Below are 18,799 nucleotides of genomic sequence, written 5' to 3'. Positions count from 1 at the left end.
GTCAACTAGCATATTTTTTTTTAAGTAGAATTGTGTTTCTATTTCACTTGCATATGAAGGTGTAGTTTAAATTAGTGTGAAACAACTAAGAAAATAAATACTGGGGGGGTTGGTATGGGGAGTGAGTATCTTCCGGTATGTGACAGAGCTGCAAGCATGGTGCTGCAGTCACAGAAAATTGTATGCTATCATTACTGTAGTCAGCTATAAAGTTTGTAGATAGGCTCAGTTTGTCACTGAAATAATGCATGTTGTTTGTTGCCACAGAAGAGAAATTAAAAATCACTGTTCATGTAACAGTATTACAAATATATTATTATTGTAAATGCCATGTATGACAGAGAAAATACATTTAATTAATGCTCCATGCGGTTGTTATGGTCTGTAAATCATTTAAATTATTTTCCCTAAACCACACTGATGCACAAATTTGTCATATTTAATCTCAAATGCATATTATTCGTTGAAATGGATCCATATCACAGCCATTTTAAGTTTAAAGTTTAATAAAATATTGAAATATTAATGAGAATTTTTTATATATATTTTCTGGGGGTAATTTAAAGGTTATTAATCCAGAATCAAAAAATAATCTTGACAGTTATTGATACTTAGTCGATAGATAAATAAAATAATCGAAATAAAATAAGAATCATTAGATTAACTCATGGAAAAATAATCCTTAGGCGCACCCCAGGTACCAACAGCTATGTCAGTGCTGGTAATGCTCTAAAAGGTGTTAGCAGACTACTTTGGATGAGCATTTTTTAAGAAAGCTGCAAGAGGCTAAGCAATCCAACAGACACGGGCACTGTGTGTGTGTGTGTGTGTGTGTGTGTGTGTGTGTGTGTGTGTGTGTGTGTGTGTGTGTGTGTGTGTGTGTGTGTGTGTGTGTGTGTGTGTGTGTGTGTGTAACATTCTGTTGATTAAAAGACTCACGTTCAAGGCAGAGTTGTTTTTTCCTCACAGGACTATGTCACGTATAGTAGAGTCCTGAAAGACAAATATATCCTGTTTATTCTTGCGTATAAAAAGAAATCTGTCAAATGAGACCATGAAGAGGATTTATTTTTCCATTTCTTTTAAATCAGTAACCGCTTAAGCATTTAACGTTTGGTTTAATATAATAATTTTAAATGTCAGATCTGTAAGACCAGAATGCATTTGCTCAAAGATAGGCCTGTCACAATAATCAATAAATCAATTAATCGTACGATAAATTAAAATGAGCTCGATAATTTTGCCGGCCTCGATAATTTCCATTTGCATGCTTGTTTGTTTTCCTCGTGTCAGTCACCATCCCCATTCACACTGCCGTTTGCATGCGGGGTTCCTGCGCCAATTCTCCGCATCCGCCTTTGTGTGAAAGTTTCAGATGTGGCGAGGGGTGAAATTTCGCTGCGCCTCCGGAGGTATCAGAGGCGCAGTATTGGCGAACTGAGCTGGCGGCGCAGAGCGAGGGTGTGTCGATCTGATGGTGTTGGTGTCTGATAACTCTACAGATCCTTCACTCAACAAAATAAAGATAAATGTCCCACAAAGCAACGTTACAGGACCAAACAACAGGAACGTAGTAACTGGTCGTGTCTTTGGCAACTTATATGAGGAAAAAAATACCGCAGTTATTCGTGGATAAGTGTCTGTCAGCCTGCCGGTCCGACCGACTCTTCGTCACATTTCTGGCCGAAAAACAGCGTCTGTCCCCGGCAAAAAACTTTGACTCACCAAGTGTTTGTCGCGCGACGGTCAGTTACTGTTGTCATGGTGACGGTCAGCCCTCCCGACAAGACTCAGTGAACTTCGTGAACCCCGAGAGTGAAATAGTCAGACAGCGTCCAGTTTACTGATGGCGATTATGTAATTATGTAAATTATAGAAAAACGTAACTTTGTCACTTTCCAGGATGTTTGGTGGGTCAGGATCTCAATCACAACACATTATAACAGCATCCATATAATTATAAACAGACAGCTGGTATATGTTTAGATTAACGGGGAAACACCTTGAAAAAAACATACGTCATCATCATGACGTGGACCGTCACGCCTCCACATCACTACAGACAATGGTGCTAACATTGTTGCTGCGAATCTCTTTGGATATTTAAAATGTCTTCTTCACATTCCAATATTAAATATTCTTTAGAAATAAAGGTTTATTGATCTTTGAAAGGGTGTACTTGCATTATTTTGCCATTATCATTATATTAGTTGAAAAATGGTCTCAAAGCGACAATATTATCGTTTATCGCAATAATTTCTAGGACAATTTAGCGTCCAGCAAAATTTGTTATCGTGACAGGCCTACTCAAAGATATTTGAACTGTATAAAGAACAACAGCCATAGTCTTGCTATTGGATGCAAGTGCATATGGTAGTAACCTATATTAACAAGCTTTTGACATTTAAGATTCTTCCTATTCAGAGTGGTTGAACTTCTCTAGGACTGCAATTCATGTATCTAATTATAATTGGAAATGAGTACCTGGTACAGATAATGTACTTTTTACAAGTATGAATATTATATTAGTAAATGTCTTCATACTTCAAAGTACATGAAGAAAAATCTTCATTGGGTAGCTGACTGAAGTTTATTCATTCAAATGTTAAAAAAACTTTCAAGTTTGAGTTAATAGCTTTTGTTTAATTCTACTTCTTGTTGAATAATAGTTGAAGCACCACCAGTGGTATTGATAGGTACAGTCGTTTTGTAAGCTCCTATGTTTTAGCCGGGTTTTGTAATGTATGCCTGACAAAATCAGTCTCTGACTGGCTAGTCAACTTTCATTGGGCAGCCCTAGATATGCCAGTGTTTTATTTTCTGAAATGTGATTTAATTTGGTATTTATTAGTTTAATTTTCAGATACATTTTTAACATATATGAATATATAATGATGATAATAATAATGATAATAATAATAATAATAATAATAATAATAATAATATAATCATAACCATGATTTTAACCATTTAACATTAATTCAAGTACAATCAGAAATCAGAAATTCATGTATTTTACATCCTCTTCTCCTTTTCGTACGACATTTACATCTATAGTCACAATGACAATGCTAACATGCTGTTTCAAAGCAGGTGAAGGCGTAGTGATGACGCATTATCAACATCTGGTGGTTGCCTGAAAATAAGGAAGGAATTTGGGATGCGGTCTATTAAGGACGTTTTATTATTGGACACAGTGTTGGAGGTGTAGCCCCGCTCATTCCTATGAAAGCTGCTCAGTGGTGTTTTTAAGCCAAAAAAGCTTGACTTCCCGACTATGAAAATGCCTGGATTGCCGACCGAGCTGGCTAACTTCTGGTTAGCGCCTGGCTAACTTGAAGGGAGATAAAAATAATTTAATCATGCATGGACCAAATGGCTCAAATAATAATAGTGAAACGAGTCATTTCACGGGAGTTGGGACGTTCAAAAAATGTATCCACCGTTTTACAGACACTTCCTTCACAAGGGTTCTATTGTTGTTTTCTCTCCTGTTACAACTGTTTCCGGCGCATTTGTGACGTGAAACATGACTTCAGGTAAGTACAACGTTTTTTAAAAGCAGGTTGACCCTCTGCCAAGCTGACTCAGATTTTCAGGTCATCTGATGTAATTGGAGAAAAGTCCCTTACTGGCAGAATGCACTTTCGTGTGTGTAAGAATTGGGGACAGGCAAAAATGCTATGTTTGATTATGCTTTTAAAGGAGCTGTTCATTGATCTTCTAACCTGTGTGTGTTGCAGGTCTTCATCTCGCTCTTCATCCTACACAGGCTCTGGGTCGTCTCGTTCGCACAGCCGCTCCTCCTCGTTCAGCTCCTATTCCAGCCACTCCTCCCAGCGCAGCTCTTTCAGTGGCAGCCGCTCTAGGTACACAAATTGTGTGTGTATGTCTGCATGTATCTTAACTACACCTAGCTGTTGAATGTCATGTTCAGTGATTAAACACACAAAGAGTCTTTCAGCTACTTCTGTTCAACATACAGATGTTTTATGAAAGGTTTTTAGCCACTACAAGGATGTTACCATCCCTTTTGGGAACACACATACACTTTCAAACAAGAACATTATAACTTTCATGTTAAGTTGGCATCTGTATTAAACACCACATATAAGATAAACACCTTCTTAATTAAGACAATAAAGATATCTTGACCTTTTTAATGACATTGGGAATAGTGATGTGCACATGTTGTCATACTTAGTTATTGAAAATAACTGCTTGTAATAACTGCGGCAATAGATGAGTAAACTCTTAGAGAAATAGTCAGTAGGTTTAGAATATTGTCTTATTTGTTGTTTTTTGCGCAGAGTTGGATGAGAAGATCCAGATTACTTATATTTGTCTGTTAAGTATGTGCTAGAGCTAGGAGACTAGCCAGCATCTATCCATGGTTTTAAAAAAACAGCATCTCTAAATTACCATGGTATATCTTGTTTGTTTAATCCACATTCAAACAACAATGAAAACACATTTTGCAGCGGGGGTAAACGCTATTAATATTTAATATATTCAATATGCAATATATTCTTGAAGTACTTGAGGTAGCCAGTAGCAATCACTTCCTCCCTCTGGTTGTACAGCGGAGCTACCAGGGCACCCAGGGGGTGTGTCACAGGAGGACAGCTGAGAACATACACTTGGCCATGGGTCCCACCAATCTCCCTCCCTCTTGTTGTTCAGCAGACTACCAGGGCCACAAAAATCTTTGTTAGCATAACTGACGTGTTATTATTTCCTAACTGTATGTTCAGTTGTTGTCAGGTGTTAATGCATTGACGTGTTTTTCTCACACTTGGTTTGTAAAAATAAACTGACGGACAGTGAGCTGCAGTTTCCCCACCGGTAAACACAGCTGCAGTGTCTCTGGGTTCGTTAGTTGAAGCAGACAGGTGGGGTGGAAGCATCAGGGCAGCTCCCCCGCAGACAGCCATCCTGTTTGTTCCACCTAACTAGCCCAGAGACACTCTTGCAGTGACTCCAGAGGACCAGTGTCAATGTGAAGTGTTTCCCTGCAAAACTATAGCTCAATCACCCCTGAAAAGAGACATTACCAGAACTACTGTGTGAGTTAACAGTTTGAGTCAAACATAGAAAACGGAACCAAGAAGCCAATCAGTCAGAGGCAGAGTCGGGTGGGTGTTGTGAGAAGTGTTCTTGAGCAGTATGATTCCAGACTCTGCTGTTCAACAGAGCAATACAGTGACAAGGGGAGATGTAGAATGCATTTATAGTGACTTTCTGTGTTACATCCATGAATTTTACAAACAAAATAACCACGTGATATGCAAAGGGTTAAAAAAAATTCAATGTATCTTTACATCCCTACACACTCACTTTCTGCTGCTCTGACTTTATCATATTTATCAAATATTTTCTTCAGGAGTCAGTAGAGACCAAAAACAGTGCTAAAAGACGGTGAACATTGGACGTTCATTAGGTGGCCTGAAACATGACTCCATGTGAATAATAATCTTACTACATAACTGCTCGATGTATAAATAAGCTAGTGTATCCTAACAAGTTCACCATATCATCTTAAAAGGTGAAAATATGTCAGTATTATGATCACAACTTGTTTCTCCTGCCCCCAATTGGCCAAGGATAGTTATTTCAGGTGTGGTTGCAGCAGTATACCGTTTTCCAGGTATACTGTAGTATTAAAATGGACAGTTATCATACCGTGTACATTTGCCTGTCTACAGTATTGAATTCTAATGTATTTGTGGTGTTAAATCATGTGACGTGAATTAATCTTGAAATTAACAACACTTTCATGACCTTTGTTGAATTATAGGTCTCGATCATTTTCTACATCTCCCTCACCGAGTCCGGCTGCACCAAGGAATGCTAAGAACAAACCAGACGCTCCTCCTGTGTTAGCTAAAGGGTAAATCTTACATCCATTAAATCCATAGTCAGTCAAGCTTATATGATCTGCTTCCATCCTTGTTTCTCCCTTAAAAACATATTTCAATTAATGTTTTTTTTTTCCTCTGATGGTAAATAATGTTACTCATAGGGGACTTAGAATTATGTAGTTTGTGGTTGTTACCACATCACATTGCTTCATGCCTGTGTACTGAGTGTTTATTGATTATTAACTAGAAAATTGCATGTGCTGTGTTGTTGGCATGTTAGTAGTTAGCACATGCCTGCACATCACTGTCTGCATGCTTGAAAAACAAGAAGTGCCTTCTTCCTCCCTAAGCATGCCGCTGAAGCCAGGTGCCATGCCCCCTCCTCGCAGAGACAAACTTCCCATGAAGAAAGCTCCCAGTCCTCTTCCACCTGGTGGTCCGCAGGGCAGGCCTTCCAAACCCCTGCCAGAGGGAGGGAAGCCTCCCACCAATCCCCGGGAGCCTGGACGTGCAGGTGGTGGTGGAACAGGGAGACCCCTGCCCCCACGGGAACCTGGAAAACCTCCCAACCCAAGAGAAGACAGGCGGAAAGAACGGCAGCAGCGACCTCCTCGGAGGTAGGTGTCCCACTTTCAAGGTGTTGTTTTTTGAGGCGGGTGCTGTTAATGTAAAACAGGGTCCCCGCAGATCCTTAAAAAGTCTTAAATTCATTTATCTAAATTAAAGGCCTTGGAAAGTCTTAAATTCATTGAAATTGTCTTAAAATTGCTGAAAGGTCTTTAAAAATTGGTACTGGGGTAGAGGACTATTTTTCGCTGGACCACAGGAGCCACTGAATGAATGAGCGAGTGAACGGTCATTACCTTGCCAGTGGGTAGAGAAGTCGGGAGGTGACAGCGCGACTCACATCGGGTACTACTGACAGATAGTTAAACAATTTGTTTCCTTGTAGGAAGCCACTAGTGCTAACTTTAGCCTAGCAAGATAATTTTGCTGGCTCGGCCCAACCCAAGGAGACATCCCTGGTGTTAGTTGGTGCCTTTTTGCTGCCATTCACCATAGCTGATGGGGAAGTGCAAATTTAACGAGACCTGGCTGGAGAACGGCAACTTTTTTTGTGGCTGAAAGTCTGTAGATGGATAAGCGGACAAAGTTGGTTGCGCGTTTTTTTGTAAGAAGTCATTCAAACTTGCAGATCGTTGCTACCTGGTTTTATTTGATTAATCTATTCACGTATTATTCATTTATTTATTTTAATAATCTTGTTTTATCTTGTTTTACTTTATTTATGATTATTTTTTATTTCTTTACTTATAAACAGTTATAGACTTTTAAACCTCTTTTAGTATTTTATCATTCTTAGTTAGTTTTAGAGTTTTATTATTTTATCTTTATTTTATTTATTTTACTGCCTCTAGTGTCTCCTCAGTGAAATACATCGATGATAGCGTTTCCTCGGTTCCGCAATACCTGTTGTTAGTGCCCTGTTTCATTTATCACTATTTAGTTATTTATTATTACTCACTTTTTATTTTTTCCTGTTGGGTTTTAAGTAGCTGGGTGTGTGCGTGTGCGTGTGTGTGTGTTGGGGGGGGCTGTGGTTTTTTTTAATTGTTGCTGCTGCTGTTTTTAATTTCTGTAAAGCACTTTGAGCTACATTAGCATGTATGAAAAGCGCTCTACAAATAAAGTTTGATTGATTGATTGATATGAATAACAGACTGTTGATAGGGACGCAGTTCTATCCTTTACTGGAGGTTCACATCCTGTCATATTAAGCCATGGAAAGAGGTCTGGAAATGTAGCCTACTGTAATATAGGGCATGCATTGTCTGGTTGCTAAATTTCCCTTTGGGGTTATAAAGTAACTTGGGGTCTATCTGATCTGATAGCCTGTTTACTTTTGTAAATCACAGATATTGTGCCACCACCTCCTGTTATTAGTCTAATGTGCAAAATGCTGATTGTCCCACTTCTCCCAGTCATTTTATCAGTCATAGTTCCAGTTTACAAACCATCCCTTTGATCCTATAAAACATTTATTGATAAATAAAAACTGGGATCTGACTAGCTGTCCTCCTAGCTTTCCTATCAACAAATTGGTTAAAAAGCTCCAAAAAATGATCTTTGAAAAAATATTTTTTGACTGAAAATCTTTTTGATTAATTACATCACAAAATGAATTTGATATATGGCAGAAATCAGGAAAAGGATCAAAATGCAGATCTGGTGAGACCTGTTACCGGAACAGAAACCTCTTTGAGGCATTCTAAAGGCGTGTCATTTCATGTTTTTTTAAAGGAAAGCAGGAAACTTTTTTGCTGTCCAATAACTATATATAGATAAGTAGTAGACCATGTTGAAGACCAAACAGAGTACTACTAGCTTCAGACATTGATCATAACAAACTCACTAGCAAACTCAAATGCTCAAAAACATTAATGCTTTTTACAGTGTACCTACAGCCAGAGCCATACACCTGCCCTGTCAAAGCAGGAAAAGCATGTGTGACTAATAAATGTAATAATAGCTCCATTTCACTTTAAGTCCCAGTAAGTGTAATGTTATTGTCTCACTAATGTTATTTCCTGTGTTCAAAAAGACAACATTTCATAACTGTGAGAGAAATCTACACAGAATGCTATAAAGCAGGGGTGTCAGACTCAAGGGCCATATGCTGCCCAGCTTGACCTCAGGAGGGCCGGGCCAAAAGTCATAGCATAATAACCGATATATAACAACATCAACAAATTATTCCTTTTCTTTTAGTACATTTTACGTTAAAAAAAATACTTACTGAAAATGTTTACAATTAATGAACAATCCATCTACAAACAGCCTGTCTTATGAAAAGTCAATGTATGTCCAAGTTTCTCCATTTATTCAGTCTCAAGATCCTTGTATATACACACATAATCACAGATCACAGTGGATCTTCAAATGCACAAAAAACTGTAAGAAAATAGTGCAATTGAAATATTGTGTACTACTTCAGTTCTGCACATTCAGTCCATCTGAAACTACGAGGGCTATCGAACTATTGGTGCTGTTGACTGAGAGCATCTCTGAGCCACGGGAAGCCACAGAGGAGCAGAACGACCAACTCAATCAGGAACGTCACCCTGCTGGCACTTCCTGGTAATAGGTGCTCGGTGCTAAGACGTGTTTTGTGCAGCAGCGTGACTGAGAGGCCTTCTATCCTAACACTAACCCTGGAGGGTTTATTTCATCGAAAGAAGAGCAACAAACAGCAACTGACTCTTGGATATGATGTTGGCAGTTAATGTTTCTGCAAACTACAGATATATCCAAGGTTGACATTTGTACCAAAATTGTCATACCAGCCGCGAGTGTAGCTGCTACTAGCTTGGTAATTACACACAGACAAGCAGACACACTCACACTCTCAAGCTACTATGCCTACCACGCCATGTGAAGACTGCACAGTCCTTAATAAAGCAAATAAAAAGATTGCTGACCTGAAAGAGGACATCCGTAGGCTCTCTGATGAACTGAAAAAGAAGGACTCACTCCTGTCCAGTTTCATGGAAGTGGCATCTGAGCAGTCCAAACAAATCATTTCCCTCAACGCAACCATCCGGGACACCGTTCACTGGGACCCTGCCACCAGCCTTCGACTTTCCTCCTGCTCAACTCCTAACCATCAGGAGTCTTGGGCCGAGGTGGTGGTCCGTGGTAGGAACAGTCGGACGGCCCGGTCTGCCTCGCCACCTCACCTGGACCTCTCCAACCGCTACACGGTACTGTCCGATGACGCCACGGCCCACCCAGGTGACCCAGCTGTTGCCCCGGCTGCTCCGACTCGCCCTCGTCTAGGCCCATCGCCGAGAACGACGCCTGCCGACACTGTCAATGCACCTCTACGGGAAAACAGTGTTCAGGCAGCCTGCCACTCTGCTGTGAGGCTGGATAAACGGCCGTTGACCGAAGCAACAGCGTCTTCTCGCTGTAAAATGTTAAAGGACGCCGTACTCAGACGGTCTGGATGTCTTCCTTGCCCCGAGCCGAGAGGGGGTCCTCATTCCCCCTCCACATCACCCACCTGCCCAGGCTGCCCACCTCCAGCCGGAGACCACCAGCGTGCAAGCAGGTCGCGCTCTCCCAGGCCATAGGAGTCCACAGCCGTCACCTCCCCGTCTTCGTCCCCTTTTCTCCCCGACCACACTGATAACCGGGGACTCCATCATCAGGAATATCCGCTTCTTCAATGCTGTCACTCACTGTTTCCCTGGAGCCACCGTACCCGATATCCTGGAGCAGCTCCCGGGACTGTTGCTCTCACTCCCCTCCTCTATCAGCCGGGTGATAGTTCACGTAGGGACCAACGACTTGGCTCGTCAGCAGTCAGAGCTGACCAAAAAGGATTTTAAGGATCTTTTATGCTTTTTAAGTTGTACAATCCGCTGCACGTGTCTGACTATTTACTTCTTCTTCTTCTTCTCCGTCCCCTCCCTCAAACACTGCTTTTCAAGCTTGCCCATCTTCAATTAACAACACTGCAGTACGAAACAACAGTATCGCGATCAGAAAACAACGGACTTATAAACTTTTTCAGACTGTAAATCATGCGAAGGTGCTCTGGGACCCGAATGTAAAACCTAAAGGAATTTTTGGTGGACACTTAAATATAAGGAGTATTGTCTCAAAAACGGAGCAACTTGAACATTTATTGTTGGAATCTAACCTTGATTATCTGTGCCTATCTGAAACGTGGTTAACTCCAACAACTCCTTCTAGTGTCTACAGCATCGCAGGTTATAGCGTTTTTAGACTAGATCGTAAAAAAGGGAAGGGTGGTGGGGTTATGATTTATGTTAAAGAAGGGATACAGTGTAAACAAATGGATTTGCCCTGCCATACCTTAGAATGTGTAGGGGTTAATATTACACTCTCCCCAGAAATGTCCTTTAATGTTATTGTTTTGTATCGACCTCCTAATGAAAAGGACATGTTTTTTAATGATTTATCTGGTATTCTGAAAAAATGTAATGGCAAAGAAGTGATCCTAATGGGAGATTTCAACCTGAATTGGCTGGACAAAACACGCAGAAAGAAATTAAAGGATATATCCACTAAATTTCAGTTGACTCAGATGATAAAAAACCCCACAAGAATAACAAGATCCTCAAAAACATTGCTGGATCTAATTTTTACAAACAGAGTTGATCGTATATCAAAAACATATAATTTAATAACAGGTATGTCAGACCATAATCTCACCTTGGTAGCGAGGCAGCTGTCCAAGTTGAGGTACAAACACCAAAATAGAATGGCGGGTAAGAAACATGTCTCTTTGATTCCAAAGAAAGATATAGAGCATTTTAAGAATGATGTCAAGAAAACTAAATGGGAGGATATAGGTAATAATGTGAGCTGTGAGCAGGCCTGTGTGGATTTGATATCAACATTTAGTACACTTCTGTCTAAATACACTAAAACAGTGCTTGTCAAGCAAAGTAAACAAACTTTACCCTGGTTTAATGACACCTTATCCCACCTAATGAAGACAAGAGATGCAGCACTAAAAAAATCCTTAAAATCTGGCTTGGAAACAGATCGCCTGATATTTAAAAGCCTTAGAAATAAGGTCAGAGGGCAGCTTTGAAAGGCAAAAGCCAATTTCTTTCTTGAGATAATTAAACAAGCAAAAGGAAACTCTAAACTGTTGTGGAAAGGCATAGATCAACTCAGTGGAAGAGCTCGCCCTGAAAGTGCCCCTATAGAACTTAAATTAAATGGTAGCATACAGACTGACAGTTTAGCTATTGCAGATGGTTTTAATGATTACTTTCTCAACTCTGTTATAGAATTGGGAGGTAATCTCCCTCCAATACAACTCCCTATTGTTCCAACTAATGAGGCAAATGCCATGTTTTTTAAAAATGTAGATGAAGCAAAGGTAAATAAAATTTTATCATCGTTGTCAAATTCAAAGGCCAAAGATATTTGGGGAATTGATACTGTTTGTCTTAAAAAACACAAGAATGTCCTAACTACCTCCATCACTCAAATTATAAATTTGTCACTGAATGAAAACATATTTCCTAGCACTCTGAAGACTGCCATTGTGACTCCTGTACATAAATCAGGTGACAGACAGGAAGTGAGCAACTACAGACCGATCAATATACTTCCGGCTATCTCCAAAGTTATTGAAAAGACAGTTGCTGAACAACTGGTAGCTCATTTAAATAAAGAAAACCTACTGCATCCTATGCAGTTTGGGTTTAGAGCAAACCATTCTACCGAAACTGCATGTTGCTACTTCCTAGAAGTCATTAAAAGCAGCCTTGATAAAGGAGGGGTGGTGGGTGCCTTATTTCTAGATCTACGAAAAGCATTTGATACAGTTGATCATTCAGTGCTTCTCTCAAAGCTGTCATCATTTAAACTTTCAGTTAATGTATTAAATTGGATCCAGTCCTATCTACTCGGCCGCTCTCAGTGTGTGCGGATTAATGATAAAACATCGTCTTTAAAAGCCTGTGTGTTGGGTGTGCCGCAGGGTTCCATCTTAGGACCGCTGCTGTTTAGCGCATACATTAATGACCTTCCATCTGTGTGTGATGGAGTAGGGACCCTGATGTATGCGGACGATACGGTTTTGTACACTACTGGGAAAGATCCTGAAGAAGTGGCTGCTAAGTTGTCAATGGCAATGGAAAAAGTTACACAGTGGCTTCAGTATTCCCGTCTCACCCTAAATACTAATAAAACAGTAACCATGTATTTCTCAAACAAGCAACGAAATACGGTTTTTCCAAATATTTATGTCAATGGAGAAATAATAAAAAATGTTAATGAGTTCAAATACCTGGGTGTGATATTAGATCCCACTCTCACATTCAAAAGCCATATCAAAAAAATTAGCCATACACTAAAATATAACTTATCAAACTTTAGAAACATCAGGAATTCATTAACTGTTGAAGCCTCTAAAACTTATTTCAATGCCATGATTTTGTCTCATTATAATTATTGTATGTCCTGTTGGTCTCAGGCAAGTACATCTGTCTTGAATCCCATCAGGTCACTCCACAAGCAAGCCCTGAAAATCTTAGACAGAAAATCACGACAGTACCATCACTGTGAAATACTTAAGAAATATAAAATGCTTAGTTTCGATAACTTAATGATGTATTCTGATGTCCGTTTAGTGTACAAAATAATCCATAATGTTGCTCCTCCCCCATTGAAAATCTTTGTTAAACTCTGTTCTGAACACTCCATCAGAGCTTCAAGATCTGTCTCAAGTGGAGATTGTAACATGCCTAAGCGTAGCTCTGCCTTTGCCCAATCTGCTTTTTCTTTCAAATCTGTTAAATCGTGGAACAATCTCCCAACTAATCTGAAACTCTGTACAGACTTCAACGTTTTTTCCCGGGACATCAAAAAATGGATCCTAAGTAACCAGTCATGTCAGCATTAATCTTAAACCTAAATTATTTTTAACTTTGTCAAAGAATGAAGTATTTTAATAACTGTATGTTTCTATTTCATTCTGATATGAAATATGTTTTACACCTGTTAGCAATGAGTGTTAGTGATGTGTGAGTGGGCGTATATACGCATATCTGTATGGATGTTTGGTCTGTTATGTAAGTTGACAATTTTTGTCCTTTCTTTTTTTGTTCTTACTCACCTGCCCAGGGACTACGGATGGAAAGTAGCTAGTAAGCTAAATCTGGTACAAAGCATCTTCTCTCATCTCGAGACTTATGTTATTTTGTACATTGTCCCTGATACAAATAAACTTATTATTATCTCACTATCATTGTATGTAGAAAAAAAATCACAGATCACAGTGGATCTACAAAGGCACAAAACAGAAGTCGTATGCATTATAGAACTTAACAATAAAAACAGCCTTAAACTACTGTGAACAGAACAAATTATTTTCCATACATTTCTACTCCAGTAATGCTGACGTCACTACACTAACTACACTGGAAGCTATTGAGGAGGCAGGTTGTTATCTCCTGCATTACAAACTTTGTTCAGGTCAGAATGAAGCCACTGACACAGTATTTTACATGAGGTGGGCTATATGCTTTAACTTGCCCCAGAAATCTTTACAAGTGCATCAATATTAGGCATCAGATCTTGAGTAGTTGCCAGTTTCATAATGTTATTTAGGTGCTTATGTGTAACCCTGGCATGCACTTTATTTTTATTCATGCTCAGGACAGAAAAAAGCCTGGTCACATAGGTAAGTGGTCCCAAACATCCACAAAACTGTCAAATTGGGATTAGGCTTTCCGCCGATCTCATCGGCTATATCGGATCGGCCGATATTTTGCATTTTATGCAATTTGTGAGATTGGCTGTAATGTCTTAATTTGCCAATCCGATCAATGACGTCATTGTCGTGCTGAAACTCCCCGCAGATGCTCCCGTTGCATAGATTGCAGACGGCCTGTGTCCCACCCGTCCCACCCACTCCGAAGAAGCTCCACACCAGAGACACGCCTGCCTGAACCCGACAGCTAGTTTTGAGCCCTGTCACAATGTGACGGACAATAATGTTTTTTTAATCTTGAATCATTAGCTGTTGGATTCAAACACACACGCCGGCGGTGCGGGACCCCCCCCAAAGTGAACAAGACAGACACAACCCAAGCCACCCACAATCCGTGCAACACTAGAGTACCTCGTGGGGGAGCATCTGCAAAATGCCCCAACACAACAAATTTAATCAGCCACCTGGATTCAAGAAACGGAGCGTGGAAAAAGAAAAACAAACACCGAAACGGATGCTAAAGCAACTTACTTTAGACAGTACCCGTCCGTATAGCCGTGACAGAGAGAAGGCAAGGGGTGGCACAAGGAAACTTATGGAGTTTATCGTGCTGGCCGACCTGCCATTTAATATTGTGGAGAACCCCGCATTTCGACGTTTGCTGGCATACTTTGATCCACGCAGTAAGTTGTTGCGCCCATTATTTCTGTCTCAAGTTATTTTGGTTTGACCTGACTGAACTTTGAACTTATGTCTGGCCAGTCCTTGAATGCCCTCTAGAGGTCATTGATGATATACCCTTGCATCTCTGTCAGTTTGGGGCATGGCAAAGATTGTTAAACATTGGAAAAAATGCTTGAGAATACTTTTGTTGATACTCAGTAAACAGTACATAAGTATATACAGTAAATTAACAAGTTATTTAAATACACATATTGCTCCCTCACGTGATGTGATCGGTGATCGGTTTATTTAAACTCACTGATCGGTTTACTTAAACTCACTAATCGGTGATCGGTGATTGGCCCCAAAAATCCTGATCGTGTAAAGCCTATTTGGGATACCTTGGTAAGAGATACTGATAAAATGTGTCCTTTAAAACTGAATCACACTGCATGTCAGTTACCTCAAGTTGGATGTCAACCAGCAGATCTGAAGCCTTGACTGCAGCCTTTTTCACACAGAGATTCCATATTATGGCCGCAACCAAGTCTCGCCTTTATGCCACCTTTGCTTGTTCACACTGAACCAAGCAGCTCTAGTGTGTCGTTTCATACAGCATGCCGGAGGCATGATGGTACACATCAGAACGTTGAGATCTGTGTTTTATTTTCACGTTTTCACCTGTAAATCTAAACATGTATCAGGCAACTAGGGCTGGGTGATCTTGATCATTTTCATGATAAAATTTTCCACGATAACGATGATAATTTTATGACATTTATTTTCGATAGTTATTTTTGAGGCTGTTTTCCTTTACCTAGAAAACACTACATCAACAGCCAATCGCACAGCAGAGAAACAAATGCATGTGGTTGATACATGTTTCCGATCCCTCCCACTCACAACTGCTCAGAATGACAAGAAAAGCCAACACAAGAAAATGAGCGGTCTGACTAGCGAAACCGAGTGCGAGAAAGAAATTGTACCGAAGAAAGGTCATACCACTTCGGTTATTTGGAAATAGTTCGGCTACCTGAAGTCTGACAAAGGACAGACCGGCATTAGGTGAAAAATGTGTCGGCGACCAGTCCTCAGCAGAACTGGAAACACCACCAACCTCTTGCATCATCTCAAAAGGTGTACCGCCCCAAACAGTACTCCGAAAGCATGAGTTAGCGCTATCATGCTAGCGTGAGCCTCCCCTCAAGTAGCCAACAGCCCAGCCCCACTGCTTCTACTAGTCAACAATTAAAAAAAAAAAAAAAAACAACCAACCATTGCCGCTGCTTTTTCCTCCATTGCCCCATATGAAAAGAAACTGAAGCAACACAAAGACAGAACCAGCGCAATTACGTACTGTAATGTAAAGTTGGAGGAGCAGCTCAGAGATGTCACTGCTAATATGTGGTCTGGTCGCACGTCCGAACCACATCAGGTCTTACAGAACAGGAGGCATTAAAGCTGAACTGAACAACTACCTGCAAGCTCAAGAATGTGCAATATTCAAAGAATACAGTAGCATAATCAGACTCAACATTTACCTTTTTATTTTATTTCCTTTAATCAATGTTCAGTTCAGTATACTACCTCTAAAATGTTTGAGACACGTTTGAAACAAGCAGTTTGTTGTACATATTCATCATTTTATTTATTCAGTGTTTAATATAAAGCCATGTGCTTGGTTGGTTCTGTTGAATGTTTGTCACCTATTCATTCTGACAATAAATAGTTGTATTTTATAAACCATAATTAACCTTCTAGTTTGTTTTGGGTTTTACTTTATTGACATCAATTGATATAAAAAAAACATATCGTGATAACAGTTTTGGCCATATCGCCCAGCCCTACAGGCAGCTCTTTATAATATTATGGATGCTGTTATAATGTGTTGTGATTGAGATCATGACCCACCATGCATCGTTGAAAGTGACAAAGATAACTTTTTTGCTGTAAATGACATCACATAATCGGCATTAGTTAATAACGGACCCTGTCTGGCTCTCACTCATGAGGAGGGATGCTGTTTTCTGGGGAAAAGTATTGCTTTGTGGGTTGAAGTGTTGACTTTCCTATTTTATTTGATGAGTGAAGGATCTGTTTAGGTGTCAGACTGTGAACACCATCAGACCGACACACCCCTGCCCCGTGCTGCTGGCATTTCCATTCACCCAGACGCCGTCTCGCCTCTGTTACTACCTCCACTGGACCATTCCACCTCTGTAACTTTCACACAGACGGCGAGGTAGAATATCAGAGCAACATTTCCACCTTGAAAAGGCTGTGTGAATGGCGAGCAGAAAACTGTGAACTCTGTCTCAAGTTCACACCTGGAATTGTTGCTGAAACTCCCACATCAATCCCTTAATTATGTCTTTGTAGCGATCCATATGAGTCCACGCCGACCTGGTCCAGCGGTCCGACAAGAGAGCTGAAAATGTAATTCGCTGATGTAGTGTCAGTCATCAGCACCAGCTCGATAAACTCCTCAGTCAAAGTCGAGGTCTCATCAACGCCGCTGATGAATATGGCCAACTGAGCAACATCTGTAATGTCCGTGCTCTCATCAGTTGCAACCGAAAATGCAACAAATGACTTAACTTTGTCCATAATTTGCTGGTCCACATCTCCAGCAAGCTCTGAAATCCTTTCTGCCACTGTTTCTTATCAGGCTGATGTTGGCAAAAACCTGCCACTTCTCGGTGGGCACAAAGTTTCCGCCACCTTGTGCAAACCTTTCTTCACAAACTTGCCATCTGATTATGGCTTTGAAGTGGATGCTATTTTGTTAGCAATAAAGTAGCTAGCTTTCACAGCTGCTTCGCTCACCTCTCGACTAAGAATAAAAATAGACTGCTGTTTCTTCAAACTAGCCAGCAATTCTTGCAATTTCTCCGCTCGCTCTGCCCGTTGTCCCTAGAAGTTATTGTAATTCTCAGCATGATGAGTCTGATAGTGGCATTTAAGGTTGTATTCTTTCAGCACAGAACTGTGCCATGACCACACCCAAGCACACTGGTTTCCCGTTTACCTCCATGAAAAGATATGAAGTGGTCCATTTTTCTTAGAAAACCCGACACTCTGTATCAATGACACTTTACACCGGCGACTCCTGCATGCAACATTCAACTAGCTTAATGTGTTGTTTTGTTGTGTAGCAGGTCAGTGAGGGGTTTTCAACACTCTTTATAGGACAGCGCCCCCCCAGTGGACAGATAGGAGAAGTGCACGTCATTGTGAAATAGGATTTTCTTTTTTCTCAATATTCACACTTTTCAATATCATCCAAAGGGCTGGACTGGATCCCTTGGCGGGCTGGTTCCGAACTGTCTCAGTACAGATATCACGGTCTGGTGCACGCAGTCATACAACGAACACATCTGACTGTCATATGACTAAAGCATATGTACTAGGGATGCAACGGTAGAGTTTTCCCACAGTTCGGTATGCATCACAGTTTTTGGGCCACGGTAACGCTACGGTTTCGATATCTTAAAATAAAACTACTCACACTAGCAAAGGCAATATTGCATGTAAAAATAATTAAAAGCAGATATAGTCAAACCACAAACTTTATTATAAAAATTTAACACTTATCTTAATTGCCTTCCATAAAAAAACATATGCAGTATCCAATCAAGTTAAACAGCAAACATGATTGTAGTATTGTATTGTACTGTATTGTATTGTATTGTTTGCCTTTGTGTATTGAACCTAACAGGGCATATTGAACGGTTCAATAAAATATTGAATATTGTTGCATCCCTAATATGTACATAGTTGAAATATTAGAGACCACAACTTCTCCCCATTATTTTTAAGCAGATGTAGAAAGATATGAAAGCAGGATGGGCCAAAAACATTCTTGAAGCAGTTAGCATTTACATCACGTTTGTTTTTTTATCAGTCCTGCATAAAAATATGACCGAGAGTAGGGGTGGGCGATATGGCAAAAATATCATATCGCGATTTTTAAAAAATAAAATCACGATTTCGATTTTATCACATTCTTAAATCA

General features: G+C 40.2%; 1 protein-coding gene across 6 annotated transcripts in view; it reads left to right on the top strand.

The window, feature by feature from the left end:
• Window positions 1–18,799, top strand: part of zc3h18 (zinc finger CCCH-type containing 18) — a 58,749-nt gene that overhangs the window by 22,973 nt on the left and 16,977 nt on the right. For all 6 annotated transcript variants that reach the window (XM_073472194.1, XM_073472197.1, XM_073472195.1 and 3 more), the window contains exons 11-13: window positions 3,744–3,869; window positions 5,798–5,890; window positions 6,212–6,478. In XM_073472194.1, the coding sequence (XP_073328295.1) occupies window positions 3,744–3,869; window positions 5,798–5,890; window positions 6,212–6,478 (486 nt within the window). The remainder of the gene's footprint in view (window positions 1–3,743; window positions 3,870–5,797; window positions 5,891–6,211; window positions 6,479–18,799) is intronic.

The sequence above is a fragment of the Pagrus major genome, chromosome 8, assembly GCF_040436345.1.
Source record: "Pagrus major chromosome 8, Pma_NU_1.0".
Classification (NCBI taxonomy): domain Eukaryota; kingdom Metazoa; phylum Chordata; class Actinopteri; order Spariformes; family Sparidae; genus Pagrus; species Pagrus major.
Note: the sequence above shows the minus strand (reverse complement) of the source record. Positions and strands in the feature narration are given on the sequence as shown.